The sequence below is a fragment of the Octopus sinensis genome, linkage group LG9 (genome assembly GCF_006345805.1).
Source record: "Octopus sinensis linkage group LG9, ASM634580v1, whole genome shotgun sequence".
NCBI lineage: Eukaryota > Metazoa > Mollusca > Cephalopoda > Octopoda > Octopodidae > Octopus > Octopus sinensis.
In genome coordinates, this window is record NC_043005.1 from 45,834,150 (window position 1) to 45,851,171 (window position 17,022).

General features: G+C 36.5%; 1 protein-coding gene across 1 annotated transcript in view; it reads right to left on the reverse strand.

The window, feature by feature from the left end:
* Positions 1–4,056: 4,056 nt before the first annotated feature.
* Positions 4,057–17,022, reverse strand: part of LOC115215738 (solute carrier organic anion transporter family member 5A1) — a 164,384-nt gene continuing 151,418 nt past the window's right edge. Inside the window, exons 7-12 of the mRNA XM_029785032.2 lie at positions 16,597–16,771; positions 13,949–14,136; positions 13,248–13,312; positions 12,199–12,327; positions 9,999–10,099; positions 4,057–7,466 (exon numbers count right to left, since the gene is read on the reverse strand). Coding sequence (XP_029640892.1) covers positions 7,287–7,466; positions 9,999–10,099; positions 12,199–12,327; positions 13,248–13,312; positions 13,949–14,136; positions 16,597–16,771 — 838 coding nt within the window. The 3' untranslated portion in view covers positions 4,057–7,286. The remainder of the gene's footprint in view (positions 7,467–9,998; positions 10,100–12,198; positions 12,328–13,247; positions 13,313–13,948; positions 14,137–16,596; positions 16,772–17,022) is intronic.

A 17,022-nucleotide genomic window follows, 5' to 3' on the forward strand; every position in this document is an offset into this window, starting at 1 on the left:
TGTAGAAAGGAGGCCCTTAGTGGGGTTTATTTATTTTTAAAATTGATTTCTAATTTCTTTTCCCCAACCAAGCTTTGTTTGCCAGCTGATAGTTTATCCTTGCACACACACACACACACAAACACACATATATCATGTAGAATGGTAATAACGACTATAAAGAGTTTGAGGCTGTCAGTTTGTAACAGATGCTTATATATGTATATAATATCTTCCCTGTAAAACAACGACTTGGCAACACAACATAAAAATAATGTACAGATATGTCAGAACAATCTGACAAAATATAAACAAAATTATTTGTATTAGATTTTTTTTTCTTTAAATAAATATTTATCAAATTTATTTCATGTTATTGTTATTTCATTTTTGTGAATGTGTGGATATTTCAGATTACTGTAGAAAAGAAATTCCACCACGAAAATATATTTCAGCAATAATCTTCATTATTCATTTAATTATTTTATTTTCAGCACTTCAGTTTTTAAAATATGCAGGCATGGCTGTGTAGTAAGATGCTTGCTTCCCAACCACATGGTTCCCGGTTCAGTCCCACTGCGTGGCACTTTGGGAAAGTGTCTTCTGTAGCCTTGGGCTGACCAAAGCTTCATGAGTGGATTCGGTAGGTGGAAACTGAAAGAAGCCCATTGTATATATATATGCATATATTTGTGTGTTTGTCACCTAACCATCACTTGACAACCAATGTTGGTGTGTTTATGTCCCTGTAACTTAGTGGTTAGGCAAAAGGAACCGATAAAATAAGTACTAGGCTTACAGTGAATAAGTCCTGGATTTGAATTCTGCAACAAAAAACCTTTTAAGCCGGTTCTCCAGCATGGTTGCAGTCAATTGACTAAAACAGGTAGCAGAACAGCAAATAAATATATATTTAAACTGGCCCAAACATTCCACCTGTGTTATGTTCAAATTGCCCAGATTTAGCCCGTTACACCTACTCTTCAACACCATTCTAAAAATAGACAATCACATCATCTCATCAAAATCTCACAGCTACAAGATGAGCCGTGATTGATTAATTCAAAACAATGTGAAAAAATAAGCAGTTCATGTGACTGAGTAATCTAAATGCTAGAGTTAAAAAGAAAACGATGTAAATGCAATGGAGAGGAGACAACTCTATTTCATTCAATTTCAGTCCTAGTGAAAGACACTAGACTTCTTTACCACGGTACATTAGCATCCTTCATTTTGATCATTGTTGGACGTCATTCATGGGCAAGTTGAACATGTTTCCTGTAAAAACTGCTTTATCATCTTTACATTCTATCCTAAAAATGGTTTTACTCCCAATCTTTTAGAGTACCAACAAAGCAAATAGGTTTATCAAACGTAGAATGAATGAGTCAAAGTGCAGTGTGAGGTCTCGAACCAGACTAAGGTGGGTCTAATTTTGATGCTTGACTTATTCAGGATTTCTCAATAATACCTTCCAGGATTCTTCAGTATCTTCACTTAGATATTTTCAGGACTTATTTATATTAATACATCACTTGTCTCTGCAAATACTTAAAAATTATTTTGCTTATAAATCATTATAAAGGCAGCTGATTGTTAGATTATTACTAGATATTGATTTCAAATTTTGGCCCAAGGCCAGCAATTTCAGGGTGGGTGGGTGGGTATAAGCTCAACTGGTACTTATTTTATCAACCCTGAAAAGGATGAAAAGTAAATTCTATGCAGCAGTATTTGAATTTGGAATGTAAAGTTGGAAGAAATATTGCTAAGCAATTTTCCTGTGTGGTAACAAACAGTTCTGCTATCTTGCTATTTGATATTAACAAAGAATCTCGCTTGTAAGTTGTAATTATAAATCCTACTGAAACTGTTTCCTTTACAGTCTTAGGCATTTTATCCAGCAACAAATCAAGCCCCAGCCCTCTGTTTTTTAACCCCTCCATCTAGTGGTGAGTGTTTAGTGTTGGAGAAAGATCCAAAGTTACTGAAATAGTAGCTTGTTAGTAAAGTAATGTGAAGGTGCATGGCTCAGTGGTTAGAATATCAGTCTTATAATTATGAGGTAGTGAATTCGATTCCTGGATTGGGCTGTGTGTTGTGTTCTTGAGCAAGACACTTTATTTTATGTTGCTCCAGTTCACTCAGCTGTAGAAATGAGTTGCAACATCACTGGTGCTAAGCTGTATTGACCTTTGCCCTTCCCTTGGATAACATCAGTGGCATGGAGAGGAAAGACTGCTATGCATAGGTGACTGCTGGTCTTCCATAAACAATCTTGCCTAGATTTGTACCTCAGAGGGGAACTTTCTGGGTGCAGTTCCATGGTCATTCATGACCAAAGGGGGGCTTTTTTTTTAGTGGCTTATAATAACCACTGATGGTTTTACAATAATTTCATGTATACATACATATATATATTAGTGCAAGCAACTGCTACCATGAATGTGGTTTCTTTTTATCAAATAATACACTGACAGTGAACCATTCATTAAATTAACTAAATTTTGTAGTAATTGATATCCACCAAAAGAAAGAGGAATGAGACATCTACACTCATTAAAAGTTTTAATTGAATATAAAAATAATAATAGGCTCATAGTCAGAAATTTGGGTGAGGGGGAACAGTGGATTATATTAGTTTCAAATTTAGGCACGAAGTCAGCAATTTCAGGGGTGGACTCTCTTCTCCTCTGTGCTCAACTGGGACTCATTTTATCAACCCTGAAAGGATGAAAGTTGACCTTGAGCAGATTTTGAACTCGGAACATAAAGACAGATGAAATCAAGCGAATGATTCTGCCAGTGGATTATATTGACCCCAGTATTTGATTGGTCATTCATTTTATTAATCCTGAAAGGCAGAACTGGTTGTTGTGGGATTCAATTTCAGATCATAATTAAATGTTCTAAGCACACCAGAGAGAAAAAAAAACTAACATTTCAGGCCTTATCTTCCATTCAAACATTACAACTTTCCCCTTTCTACTCTGATAAATGGCCAGGGCCTGAAATGCCAGATTCCACACTCATCTCTTCATTATGTACTCATGGTATTGGCTGACAGGCCATCACTAGTTTCTTTGTAATCCAAATTACATCATTTGTGTGATAGAAAATATCAGTGGTTTCCGATTTATGCACAGGGCCAGCAATTTTGAGAGGAAGGGAAGTGGTCGATATCATCAACCCTATTATTTGAGAGGTACCTTATTTTATTGAACCTGGAAGGATGAAAGGCAAAGTTGACCTCGGCAAGATTTGAACTGCATGTTCTGATCTGTGTTGTCAACAACTTTGCCTTTCATCCTTCTAAAATCAATAAAATAAAAAAAAAAACGGTTAAGTATTAGGTTGATAATGTCGACTGTTCCCCTTGTAAATTCTTGGCCTTGTGCCTGTGTTAAAGATAAAAGTTTTAAATTTTGGCACAAGGCCAGTAAATTCAGAGGAAGAGGAAAGTCGATTACATTGACCCTTTTCCCGCCAATGCTCAACTGGGACTCATTTTATCAACTCTGAAAGACAAAGCGGACCTTGGCAGAATTTGAACTCAGAACATATAGACCAGTGGTTCTCAACCAGGGCTCATATGACCACTAGGGGTCTACATAAGGTTTTTGGGGGTCTTTGTAGTCAAAGTTGTAAATTTGGGGAAACACAGTAGTATTTAAAGGATGCATGAAAATATTTTGCTTTAGTTATATTTATTGCTAGAAACAGCTATGTTTCTTTCTCTGATGTTTTACATAGTTCAGCATGTTTCTGGCTACTGAAACAGGTTCACTTAGAGAGTGCTGTTACAAACCTACACAGGTGCATAGGTGAAAAACAAAATAGGAATTTTGAAAGAAGTACCCATAAAACTAGATTTTAATTAACAAATGGCTATGGGAATCCACTAGAATAAAACCGTAATCAAAGGGATCCATAAGTAAAAAAAAAAAATGATTGAGAACCACTGGTACAGACAGATGAAACACCAATAAGCATTTAGTCTGGCATGCTAATGATTCTGCCAGCTCACTGCCTTCAAATATGTAAGAAATGATAAACAAAACCAACAAAGAAAGCAAGAAGCAGTATCAACAGAGTTTTATGGCAGTATATGTAATGTTATAAAACATCGAAATAGTAAAATCATTGAAGTTTGATAATCTTTGAAAGATGTTGGTATAAAATATGACTTGTTTGATCAAAGGAATACAAAGTGCATCTGTTATTTCTAGTTTGATAATTGAATGATGTCACTCCACTTGGAGTCATTTTGAAGGACAGATATAAAATAGCAGTGTGTTACCTGTGTTTAATAGAGTTTTATGTCTGACTACATAGACACTGATAGCTGAAATAAATTCTTTAAGAAAACCAGTGAGCTGTTTTGTAGCTTAAACAAGAAAATGGGCAGTATTCAAAAAAAAAAAAAAAATTTTCAGCCCTACCCCTAGCTCACCAATTTTCTTATCTTTAGATTTTTTTTTTTTAAAGTTTTTGAATCCCTATAACACTCAACACACACATGCCTACAAGTTACACTAGGTGCAATGATGGATGTGCTACAAATCCCATCATTATTAATGTCCAAAGTTTACCAAAACTTGACTTTTTTTTAGAAAGACACCCACAATTCATCTTCCCATGGGTAGTTCCCAGACAATGACTCTGCTTAAGAGGGCAACTTTGGGTGTCACAAACAATACACAGCAGGTAGCAGCTAGCTTCCTTCTTTCTTGTTGGTCAACTGGGAGAAATTACCATAGACTTGCTCATTAATCACTTTCTGCAATCAAAGCTATCATTGCCTGAGTGAAGGATCAAGTTTTACAACTATAAAGGAGAGTTGTTTCAATCACTTCTATGAAGAGTCTCTTCTTAAGATGTTTGGAAAAGTTGAAATCCAAATGTTCTTTGTATTCGTGAGCAGTTTCCATGCAAGGTTTCTATCCACTTTGAATGACTCTTTCCAGGCCCCGACACATAAGCTAGATTCTGATTTCTAGCATCAGAAATTGAGTGAGATACTCCCAGCAGCTGTCAGTGGCTTGTGATCAGCTACTGGAGATCATGTATTGTCTTTTCTTGGCATTGGGGTGAAGCTTTTCTTATATCCAGATTTTATTATTGATAGAACCTTAGCCTTAGCATCTGTAATTTTATCAGATGGCAAAGCAATGTTGTTGACAAAACCTAGATCAGACAGTGTCTCTGACCCAACCCTCCTAGACTTTGGTATAATGAAACCCTGTTCTTCATAGTTCATAACCACAAAGAAAGAAGATGAAGAGCTCCAATGTGTCACCTTGTAGGACATCAACTTTAAGCTCAGGCATTTAGGTCTTATCATCCAGTGTGATAATTTTTGCCATGGTGATGAAATACAACTATGATGTCTTATGAATGTATACCTTGAAGATTACTCAAACACGTGTTTGTGTGCGTGTATATATATATGTATACATTCATTTATAAAAATGAGATATAAAGTTTGTGCTATTTCTTTTTATTACCAAGCTGTAATTACCATTAAGAAGTTATATTTACTTCACTAAAGGAAAAAAAAAAAATCACTTTTAAATTTTTTAAATTTAAATTCTTTGTTCATGTCAAACATTTGGTGCTTTTTTTGTTTTATTTTTTAAATTTCTTTTTGCATATCTTATAATTCTCACAATTTATATTTTAAAATAAAATAATCTTTCAGAGTTAAATAATTCCCTGTAAAAGTTTTAATATATTTTCTATAACTCAGTTATGTTCATAAACATCCAGAACAGTGATTCTCAACAGCAGCTCTCAGGGCTGCATGTGGCCCTGAAGCACCCTTCCCACCACCCCCAATAGTCTTTCCTCTATAAATATAATAAATTTTTCTACAATTGACTAACTTTTTTTTTTTTTGGTGGGGGCCCCCTAAAAAAATCCAGGTTTTGGATCTAGCCTGGGTATTTAAAAAGTTGAGAACCACTGATCCTGAAGCTAAAAAATCTAGGTTAGTAGTTGTACAAATTGATTTCTCATTTTTATTTGGGTTACATTTAAAATGATTCTAAAATATCAAATGTAAAAATGGACCTACGGTGGAATCAATAAGCTAGACTTTAGAGGCATTTAATTTTGTTGGAAAATTTTCATACAAAAAACATCTGTCAGTTCATAAATGATGAATCAATAGCAATTGTTGATGTCTGGTCTATATTCAAAACAAAATAGTATCAACAATGGTAATAATGCACAGGAAAGACTGTCAAATCATGTTTGATTTCTAGTGACCTTGTGGAACATCCATACAGGAGCCATGTAAAGTGCTTTTACCTTCTTTCAGCATTCAATCTATCCCATAGGATTAACTGGACTTGATTTGTACAACAGGATACTCCACAGTTCCCATTGACCAAATTTCTTTCAAAAAGGTATTGGTCACCCTGACAGCATAGATAAAGACACTTGCTCGAAGTGCTGTGCAATAATTGAACCTAGGACCATGCAACTGCAGAGTGAACTGCTTAACCGCATGGCCACGCTTGTACTATATAATGGTAGCTAACAACAGATATTTATACATTGTTGGTGGGTAATTATGTAAGTGTAAATATTAACAATGACTACCTTCTTGCATGACTATTAAAACAGCATTGAGAGCTTTCATAAAATCTACAACAAATTAGACATTACATGAAATGGCCAAATTTACTAAACCAGACAAGGCTCAACAGGTTTTGGTGCAAAACTTTGTTGGATTTCATGAAGGGCTGTAATTTGAATAACCTCTAACTACTATCGTTAAAGTTATCTATTTTTATATCACACAGAAACTCAAGCACATTCATAGATGGAGTTTGTTGTAATAGAAGTAGAAAGAGCAATGTAGGCACAAGGCCACAAATTTAAGGGAAGGAGAAAGAGTTACTTGATTATATTGGATCCCAGTACTCGACTGGTACTTTATTTATCGACCCCGTTTAGGATGAAAGGCAAAGTTGACCTTTGTTTCTAAAATAACAATAACAGATAAAAAGCCTATTAGCTCTGGCTGCAGACTTTTGCTATTACAATATAACTTGCCATTGAGTAAAATTGTTTTCCTCATAACCAAACTGTTTCGTCAATATAATATTATATATACATGTAAAGATACATGTTAACATTGAATGGACAAACATTTTTTTTTTTTTTAATGTATAGAGATATGTTATTTAGATAGGTGGAAATGAATGTATTTTGATCAGTTATGACTTTATAACAAATGAAAATACTTTTGAAAAACTTAATGTCATCAATAACATTTCGACTGACTGATTTGCAAAGCGTCATACGTGAGATTCATATGTCTGTGAAGAGAAATTCTGTCCCTCATCAGGATCCATTACCGATGTTGGCCCCGTCAGCATTGGTTTGTTTGTGGAATCAGGGTTTGTTTGCGTGGCTGGAATTTCAGGCAGTTTGGCTAATTTGTTGATGGAATATACTGGGTCCACATACTGAGTAACCTGCAAAAGACATTAGAAACTTCAGGGTTTTTTTCAGTTTGTTTCAACCATTACAGATAAAGACCATGCTGGAGTAGTGTCTCAACAAAAAAAAAAGTTTGCTCCCCAACCACATGGTTCCAGGTTCAGTCCCAATGTGTGGCATCTTGGGCAAGTGTGTTCTATTCTAACCTCAGGCCAAACACAGCCTTGTGAGTGGAGTTGGTAGAGAGAAACTGAAAGAAGCCCTTCAGATATGTGTGTGTATGTATGTATGTATATATATATATATATATAAAATAAATGAAAAAATGTATTGTAGATAAACAACAGATAAAAAACGTATACGTATACTGAGTGTACAACTGGACCGTGTGTGTGCGGGTGTGTATGTGTCTTTGTTCCCCACCACCACTTGACAACCGGTGTTGATGTGTTTATGTCCCTGTAACTTAGCAGTCTGGCAAAAGAGACTGAAAAGAATAAGTACCAGGCTTAACAAAAAACAAAAAAAAAAATAAGTACTGGAGTTGATTCATTCAACTAAAAAGATTGTTCAAGGCAGTGCCCCAGCATGGCTACACTCTAATGACTGAAGGAAGTAAAAGATAACTTATAAAATATATATATATAAAAAATATATACAATTTTTGTGCTCCAGCATGGCTGCAGTCAAATGACTGAATCAAATAGAAGAATGTATTTGTTTTTGCAAATCGTGAAATCATGTGTTGAAAGCATGGCTGTTGAGTCGAAACGAAAATCTCTGACTCCTCTACTCTTGGCACCTCTGACTCCTCTTTATGTAATTAAGTGATTGTGGTCTACGTATCTCATAAAGCATATGCATACGCTTGTACTTTGAGTAGGCCTATTTCTTATAACTGGTTTATATTAAAGAATAAAGATATTGTGAGTCAGAGTCGGTATAGTTTTACTGACTCCAACTCCAGCTACCCCTTAACCCTTTTGTTACTAACCCGGCTGAAACCGGCCCTGGCTCTGAGTACAAATGTTTTGTTTTCATAAGTTTTGAATTATAATTTTCCACCAAACCTTAGTCACACTTTATGATCCTAACATCAGCTGAAGGATGACTAAGTTGTTTTACTTAATTGTTTGTTATATTTAAAGTAATTGAAAGAAACACAGAGCATCTCAAAATGAATACAGTAACGAAAGGGTTAATTGTTTCCGACTCCGACTCCACAGCCCTAGTTGAAACATATTGTTATATTTGGAGATGGGTTTTTTTTTGCCAATTAAACACATGCGCTATTGATGTGATCTTTACTCTAGTTTTATACATATGTCTAAGTTCTTTGATCACACACATTCTGTGACCTTATCAGTGACTTTTTGTCCCATGTGTCTCCTCTTGTCCTGTTTATTATTCCATATATACAATATTCTGCAGCACTGAATATAAGTGACTGAAGTTGGTTTCTCCCAAAGTATTATCAGAGTAATGTTACTCATAGCTTGAAGATCAGAAAGTCTTTCCACATTGACAGATCATAGCTCCAGTACTACAGGCATGTTATTAGAATGTGACAGTGAAGAATCACAAGACAAACAGATTCTTCAAGCCGAGCCAACTGACAGGAGACCTGGGGTAAACCAAGAACGAGATGGTTGGAGTAAGTACAATGATGGCTGCTTCTAATAGGCCCCTTACAGAGGAGGTGCCTATCAAGGACTCTACCTCAATGACCCTCCCAAAAATAATTGCAGAAAAGATGGCTGGATGCTGTATTTACCATAAAAATAAAAAAGAAAATGAAGACTATGGCGAGGCTGTATGGTAAGAAGCCTGCTTCCCAACTATATGGTTCCATGTTCATCTTGGGCAAGTGTCTTCTACTATAACATCAGGCTGACCAAAGCTTTGAGTGGATTTGGTAGACAGAAACTGAAAGAAGCCTGTCGTGTGTGTATATATACATATATATGTGTATATTTATGAGTGTGTCTTTGTATTTATGTTTGTCCCCCACCATCACTTGACAACCAATGTTGGTGTGTTTACGTCCCTATAACTTAGTGGTTCAGCAAAAGAGACTGATAGAATAAATATTAAGCTTGCAAAGAATAAATCCTGGGATTGATTTCTTTGACTAAAACCCCTTTAAGGCAGTGCTCCAGCATTGCCACAGTCAAATGAGTGAAACAAGTAAAATAAAAAAGATATATATAAGTGACAACAACTATGTTGTTAAACCACAAACGAAACAGCTTGGTAAAGTACGTGAATGAATATAGGGTCTGTTTTCATCTTTTATCTTTCACTTGTTTCAGTCATTGGACTGTGGCCATACTGAAGCACTGACACATACATCTGAAACTACCAGTTGTTTGAGTCATTAGTTTGCTGGTCTAGGAGATGAAGGTGTTTATTCCTGTGCAATGGTACTTAAGAGCTGGCCCAGTTCACATATGTCTAAGTTCTCTGTAATAGGTACCATGCAGAGCTATAGAGTAGCTCTGTAGGTAGCAATAGAACTGTAACCAATAGAGTCTGTTCCTGGAAAGAAAATCAAAAATTATACTTACTGCCAGAGTAAACTTAGAATCATCACCTATCTTCTTGCGTATTAATAACCAGACAATAAAAAACAGCAAAGTTCCAAGAACCTTCAGTCCAGCAGAGATACCTAGAGAAGTACAAAGGATATATATATATATATATAAACATATATATCAGTCTTATGAGAAAGAAAAGCAATGGATATCAGAATGTACTGAGTTCAATACTCAAAAGAGATGACTTTAGTTCTCATCTATGACAAAAAATGAAAAAAATTTGGAGGGACTCTAATTTCCCCATCAAAATCCTAAGTAATCTTATCTCCAACTAAAACTTAGTTACCACAAGACATTTTCCTCAGTAAATGAGCCACCCTGAACACCATCATCTACTAAAACCTAGCACTCGAGACAGCCCCATCTTCTTTGCTCTCTATATTCTAACTGGATTAATGAAATCAGTTCTTCTCAAAGCATAACATCATACCCAACTGGTTCATCATCTTGTTAATGTTGCCATCATTACAGCCACCATCAACAAAGGAGCTTTTTTGCAGTTGCTGAACCTGCTAAAAATAGCAACCAAATTCCTTCAGATGATACCCTACCATTTTAAAAAGGAAGAACATATCAAATAACAAGTAAACATTTCTATACTTACAAAGACAGAATGGTTGTGGTGATACATTTTTTATCCTAGATCAACTCAATCAAGGTTGACCTAGGGCTAAATAACAACAACAACAATAACAACTGCTGCTGTCATCCTCAGAGTGTTTGCTGTATCCTGTGGCATAGATCGGATGGGTTTGCAATGAAAAATATTTCCAGATTTCCATTTGTAAGCAACTGTATTCTCAAGTTCGACTAATTCCTTCCCAAATTCTCTTTGCTCTACCTCTAACACTGTTAGCCTCTCATCTATCATCTCACAGCAATCAACTCTTTATATTAGTACTACTGCTCCATCACCATCACCAGTTCTACTTCTGTCCTCATCTCCATAGTTTTTTCCATGAACCACATGGATTTGCTGAGACTTGCAGAAGCAGTATTCTATAGCTCGATTTTCCTTCCTGTAAACCCTTATCTGTTTTTCAACTGGTCATTAAGATATTGAAACTAATATAACTGCTGAGCTGCAGGATAATGTATCTGTCGTTGTCATGTTCATTTCTCCATGTCTGCAAGGATTGGACAGAATTTACTGAGGCAGATTTTCAACAGCTAGATGCATCTCCTGTCACCAACCCTCACCAATTTCCAAGTAAGACAATTTTTGTTCCCCCACAGACAAACATTGGAAATAAACGATACTGCTTGTTTGACAGCGACACTCATTTACAACTATCATGTGATGTCAAGATAAGGAGACAAAAACACACATATGCATATATAGTTGAGTCTCACATAGGCACTAACAAGTGATCAGGACATCTGGCAATATGCTGTGCTTGAGAAGACATGTCAAACTAAGTGAAATCATGGTTGTGGTCACTGCTAGTGAGATGTAAAAGGCACCCAGTACACTGTAAAGTGCTTGGCATTAGGAAGGGCATTCAGCTGTAGAAACAACCACAACAGACTGGAGTCCAGTGCAGTTCCATGGTCTACTAGCTTCAGTCAAACTGTCTGATCCATGCCAGCATGTAAAACAGATGTTAAATGATGAGTCTCTTTCAGTTTTTGTCTTGCAGATCCACTCACAAGGCTCCACTTGGCTTGGGAGTCATGGCAGAAGACACTTGCCCAAGATGCTACACAGTTGTACTGAACCCGAAACCATGTTAGTTGGGAAGCAAACTTCTTAACCACACAGCTATGTCTGTGCTTCTGGCCCTGCCTGTACCTCTGGCCACACCTGTGCTTCTGGCCATGCGTGTGCCTCTGGCCATGCGTGTGTCTCTGGCCACGCCTGCGCTTCTGGCCATGCCTGTGCCTCTGACCACGCCTGTGCTTCTGGCCATGCCTGTGCCTCTGGCCACACCTGCACTTCTGGCCATGCCTGCACCTCTAACTGTGCCTGTACCTCTAGTTGTGCCTGCACCTCTAGCCATGCCTGTACCTCTAGCTACACCTGTGCCTTGGTTATGAGAGACATAAAAATTACAGTTTTGCGCAAACAGTGCTGATGTGAAAATATGCAGTGATACACACTCATGCAAATACACATATATGCTACCTATTTTTTGAAAGTAAATGATCAAAAAGTAATACTGTTACATACCAACATATTTGTTTCGGAACTGTACAATGTCATAAACAAGACAAGAGCCATTGTTTCCACATTTGTTTCTCCACAAGAGACAAGCTGTGTCTATGATGTTACCAAAAAGTATTGGGGCAGGAATATAGGCTAAAAGAAAACAAAAAAAAAATTACAAAGAAGAAAAACACTCAGTGATCATCAAAAGCTAAGAAATTCTTCAAATTTTCTTAGAAAGGACATTAAAATTAGGACTTAGTGAGAGACTATTTTTGTCATAATTAATGTGAAATTGTAGTTGTGGCCGATGTAATTGTCATGTGACTGGGACTCATGCCCTTGGCATGTAAAAATCACCCTTGGAACATTGGGCTTCATGGAGGTGATGACTAGTGACCGAGACCTTTGGGAGTATGCCATACTTGAGAAGACCCTTCAAGCCAAGTGAAATCACAGTTGTGGCCAATGCTGGTGTTATGCAACTGGCACTCATGTCAGTGACTCATATAAAGCAACCATTACACTCTTGGAGTGGTTAGCATTAGGAAGGGCATCCAGTTGTAGAAATCATGCGAAATCAGATTGGAACTTAGTGCAGCTTACCAGTTTCAGTCAAACCATCTAAACCCATGCCAGCATGGAAAGCAGATGCTATGATGAATGTCTGCTAGGCCCTGAGAGAGACATTTTGAAAGTAAGAAATAATTCTCCACCTGGATAGTACACTAGTTTATTATCCAGCCATGTTCCTTGATGTCCTCCTAACTATTTCAGAAAACTAAGTGAAGTAAGGGAAGACAGAATCAAGTGTTTTACCCAAAATGGCAATGAAATAACTAGAGTGAATTTGAACATATGACCTAATGAGCAGGTAGTCCACTTGACCATTTTACCTGTTTTAAAATAATATGTAAAAATGTAGTGTTGATGTCCTTGAGACAGGCATGAACAGACTGGAACCTCCTTGCAACCACTACGCATGCACACACAAAACAGTTATTCTATTTATAGTACATATGTAGAGATATTAGTAACTTCAAAATATAAAAATTACAGCAAAAATATCTTACCAAAGAGCCGGAATAAAACAAACTGCATTCCGAGAGCAAAAGCTCTTTCTTCTTCAGCAACTGACCTAATAATAAGAGAAAAATTGAGTTTAGTTAAAGAGAGATCGAAAAGTACTGGTGTTTAATTCATTTAACTAAAATTCTCCAAGGAGGTGCTGCAGCATGGACACACCAAAAGAAGTAAAACTTAGAGTTCACTCAAATTGAATACTCTTGATATAGGGGAATAAATTATAAACACATCAGAAGTAGATTACTGGAACTTTGGTCACCATGACTAAACTTGGGATGAATACCAGAGTGGTTTTCCATTGCCTTTTCCAGACTGGTGGGATCTGAACTAAGAATGCAGAAAGCCAGAAAATATACCATAGAGCAGTGTTTCCCAACCTATTTTTCCCCCAACCCCACTGTAACTTTCCTGGTAATTGGAAAAAAGTACAGGTGTAGTATGTTTATTGTTAGAAAAAGATTTTCACAATTTCATGTCCCACTGGAAAAAAAAAAAAATTATGGATTCTATACCCTACCACAATTTTCCTAGGTCTCACGTTGGAAATCACTGCTGTAAAGCATTTTTGCCAACATGACAATGATTCTGCCAATGTGCCAACGATTCTGCAGCTCTCCCACCTGCAGAGCAACACGAAATGAAATATCAACGAAGTAGCATTATAAAAATCATAGGAGTAACATCTTACCTGAGAGTAACCATCAATAGTGGCATCTGTGTCCCAGCAACACAAAATGTCATCACAACCAACAAGATTAGAAATGGTAGCAAATTTTTGCAGGTAGTCTTACATGGACCACTTGTGGCTAGAGGCAGCACAACAACTTCAGAACTGGCAAGGTGGTTGTCCAGTATGCAGGAACAGCCACTGTAGTTCTGTAAAAAAAATATACAAGCAACATTTTAGATATAATAATATTAAGGACGTCTCTACAAACTGGAGGGAATCACTTATCATTAAGAAAGGTATCCACCAGGTGGGGGTGTCATTTCTATGGGGAATGTGTTTAATGTGAGATAGATTGTTGTATGTTGCACACACACACACAGCATAGGTGTGGGAATAAAAGATGCTTAGATGGTGCAAACCCAAGTTCAAAATTTTTTAATGAACATGGTCAATTTTTTCGATCTTGATATTAAAACAAACACTGTAAGGCAGAATCATTAGCATCCTGGGAGAAATGCTTGGAAGCATTTCATCCATCTTCATGTTCTGAGATTGACTTTGCCTTTCATCCTTTTGGGCTCAATAAAATAAGAACCAGTTGAGTACTAGGGGTCAATGTAACTGACTTACCCTGCTCCCCAGGACTTGCTAGCCTTGTACCAAAATTTGAAATCAATTTCAAAACACACAGATATAATAATAATAATAATCCTTTCTACTATAGGCTCAAAGCTTGAAATTTTGGGGAAAGGGTGGGGCAGCGATTGTCATTGACCCTGAAAGGATGAAAGGCAAAGTCAACCTCAGCAGAATTTGAACTCAAAACGTGGAGATGGACATATTGTCACTAAGCATTTTGCCCGGCGTGCTAACGATTTTTTTTTCTGTTCTAGGCACAAGGCCCGAAATTTTTTGGGAGGGGGCCAGTTGATTAGATCGACCCCAGTATGCAATTGGTACTTAATTTATCAACCCTGAAAGGATGAAAGGCAAAGCTGACCTCAGTGGAATTTGAATTCAGAACATAAAGACAGATGAAATATTGCTAAGCATTTCACCTGGTATGCTAATGTTTCTGCCAGCTCACTGCAATAATAATAATGATAATAATCATCATCATTGTTGTCATCATCATCATGATTATTATTACACTTGCACATCAATCAAACCAGATAAACTCAATAATGGAAAAGTAATGTTTCAAATCAGTCCAAAAATGTTTTTACACTCATTCGTTTTGGTGATGTTCAAAGTGTTTTCATTGCTCCTCAAAAAGTTTAGGGGATGCATTCACACCCCTTGCATCTCCTGCTCCCAAGCCTATGCACATCAGCAATCCACAAATACATTTCCATGATGAAATGTCTTTCGTGGTTATGAAATTCAGACCTACAATACTTCACCCAACAGACAGGTTCAAATTTTGTTATATCGCACATTCGGATGACCTCTACTCAACTCCTCAAAGTCTGGACTTCTCCCTTTATATCTACATATTGGGCTAGCCTACTTCATTGTCATCGACGCAACAAATTTCATACTGATTTTCCATTTAGATATGGAACCAATCATTAGTGAAGTGATCTAGTTTCTATTACAAAATTATTTTTCTTAACCAACTGACCAGTATAGAAACAAGGAAAAGAGCCAAGAATGAAGTGAAGTTCCATTAAAAAATCAATGAGTAACCACAAGTGGCTTCACCTTCCTCCTCTCTCTGAGTACCAAGATTAAGTCAGCCAGTCAGAGCACATCCTTCCTCAATAGAGTCTGGGAATTTGTCTTTGATTATTTAAAATACAAGACACCAAGCTGGAGGAGATTCTTATGTTGGTTAAAAATATTTCAGAATCAAATATTTCTTTGTTCCCACATGATTTGTCTCAGAAGTATTGTAAGTATATCATGTAAAGCTAGTAGAGATATTATGAACAAACTTCACACTAAAGCTTGTTTGACACTGAAAGAAGAGGTTCATACTTTGGTAAAGGCACCAAATTAGAAGATGAAATCACAAGAAAGAAAAAAATAAATGGTGATAAAAGAGACAGAAACTGACCCCCCAAAAGTATGTCTAGTGCTACACTCACAGGTCTAGGGGGCCTGGTTCTGATATATGTATGCTGTGGTGTGTTGTCAGGAAGTAAATACTAGAGCCCAGTGCAATAATTGGTGCAGGGACCTATAATGTTGCTAAGACAGCACTGTGGTGGAGAGTCATTTTCAAAATAAAAAACAAATGTATGAAATAAGAAAGCAATATTCCAACTCAGCCTTAACTGTGATATTTAATATAAATTAAAAAACAAAATATGAAACAGGGTAGTCAATAATGGATATATTGAACAGCACAGTATCGAATTCTGCAAAAGACGTCCAAGTTATAAGTAGATGGTGCTGACAATTCTCTAAAGAAGAGAGTGACGTAACGATCTAACAACCATTACGATTTGCTAACAAGAAAGGAAAACCGATTATAGCAGCGATTCCTAGGGAAATCTGAAGAAGGAATTTTATTCCAAAATATCATATTAGACTATGGATGATTAAATTACAACAGTTATTATAGTCTATTGTTTGTATTATAGTGCATTGTTGTATCATTGAAAATATTTTATTTAAAAAAGAAAAAATTTAGAAGATCAAGGGAGGTAAGTTGTACTTACTGTGGAATGATATGCATTGTTATGATTGACGTAATAATTGGTACAGCCAGCGTGACAGGGTGAGAAATAAGTGATACCGTTTATTCCACAGATTGGTTCGAGGTGATTTGGAGAACAGTCACAGTTAGAGTTACAAGCTGATGTCAAGTTTGCCTCCATTATCTTGTGACCAGTGCTAAATATAAGGAAAAAAAACTGAATCTCAGATACCAAAATAGAAGAAAACAAAACTATTTTCAACCCTAGATAGTTTACATTTCTAATTCTTCCTTTTTCACCAGTTTCAGTCACTGGACTACAGCCATGCTTGAGCACTGCTGCAAGAGATTTTTGTTGATTATATTAACCGAGGAGGAAAGGCAAAGACAACATGACTGAAAAGAGTGTAATCTTTTGGTATTCCAAGAGTTTTTTTTTAAATTTTAA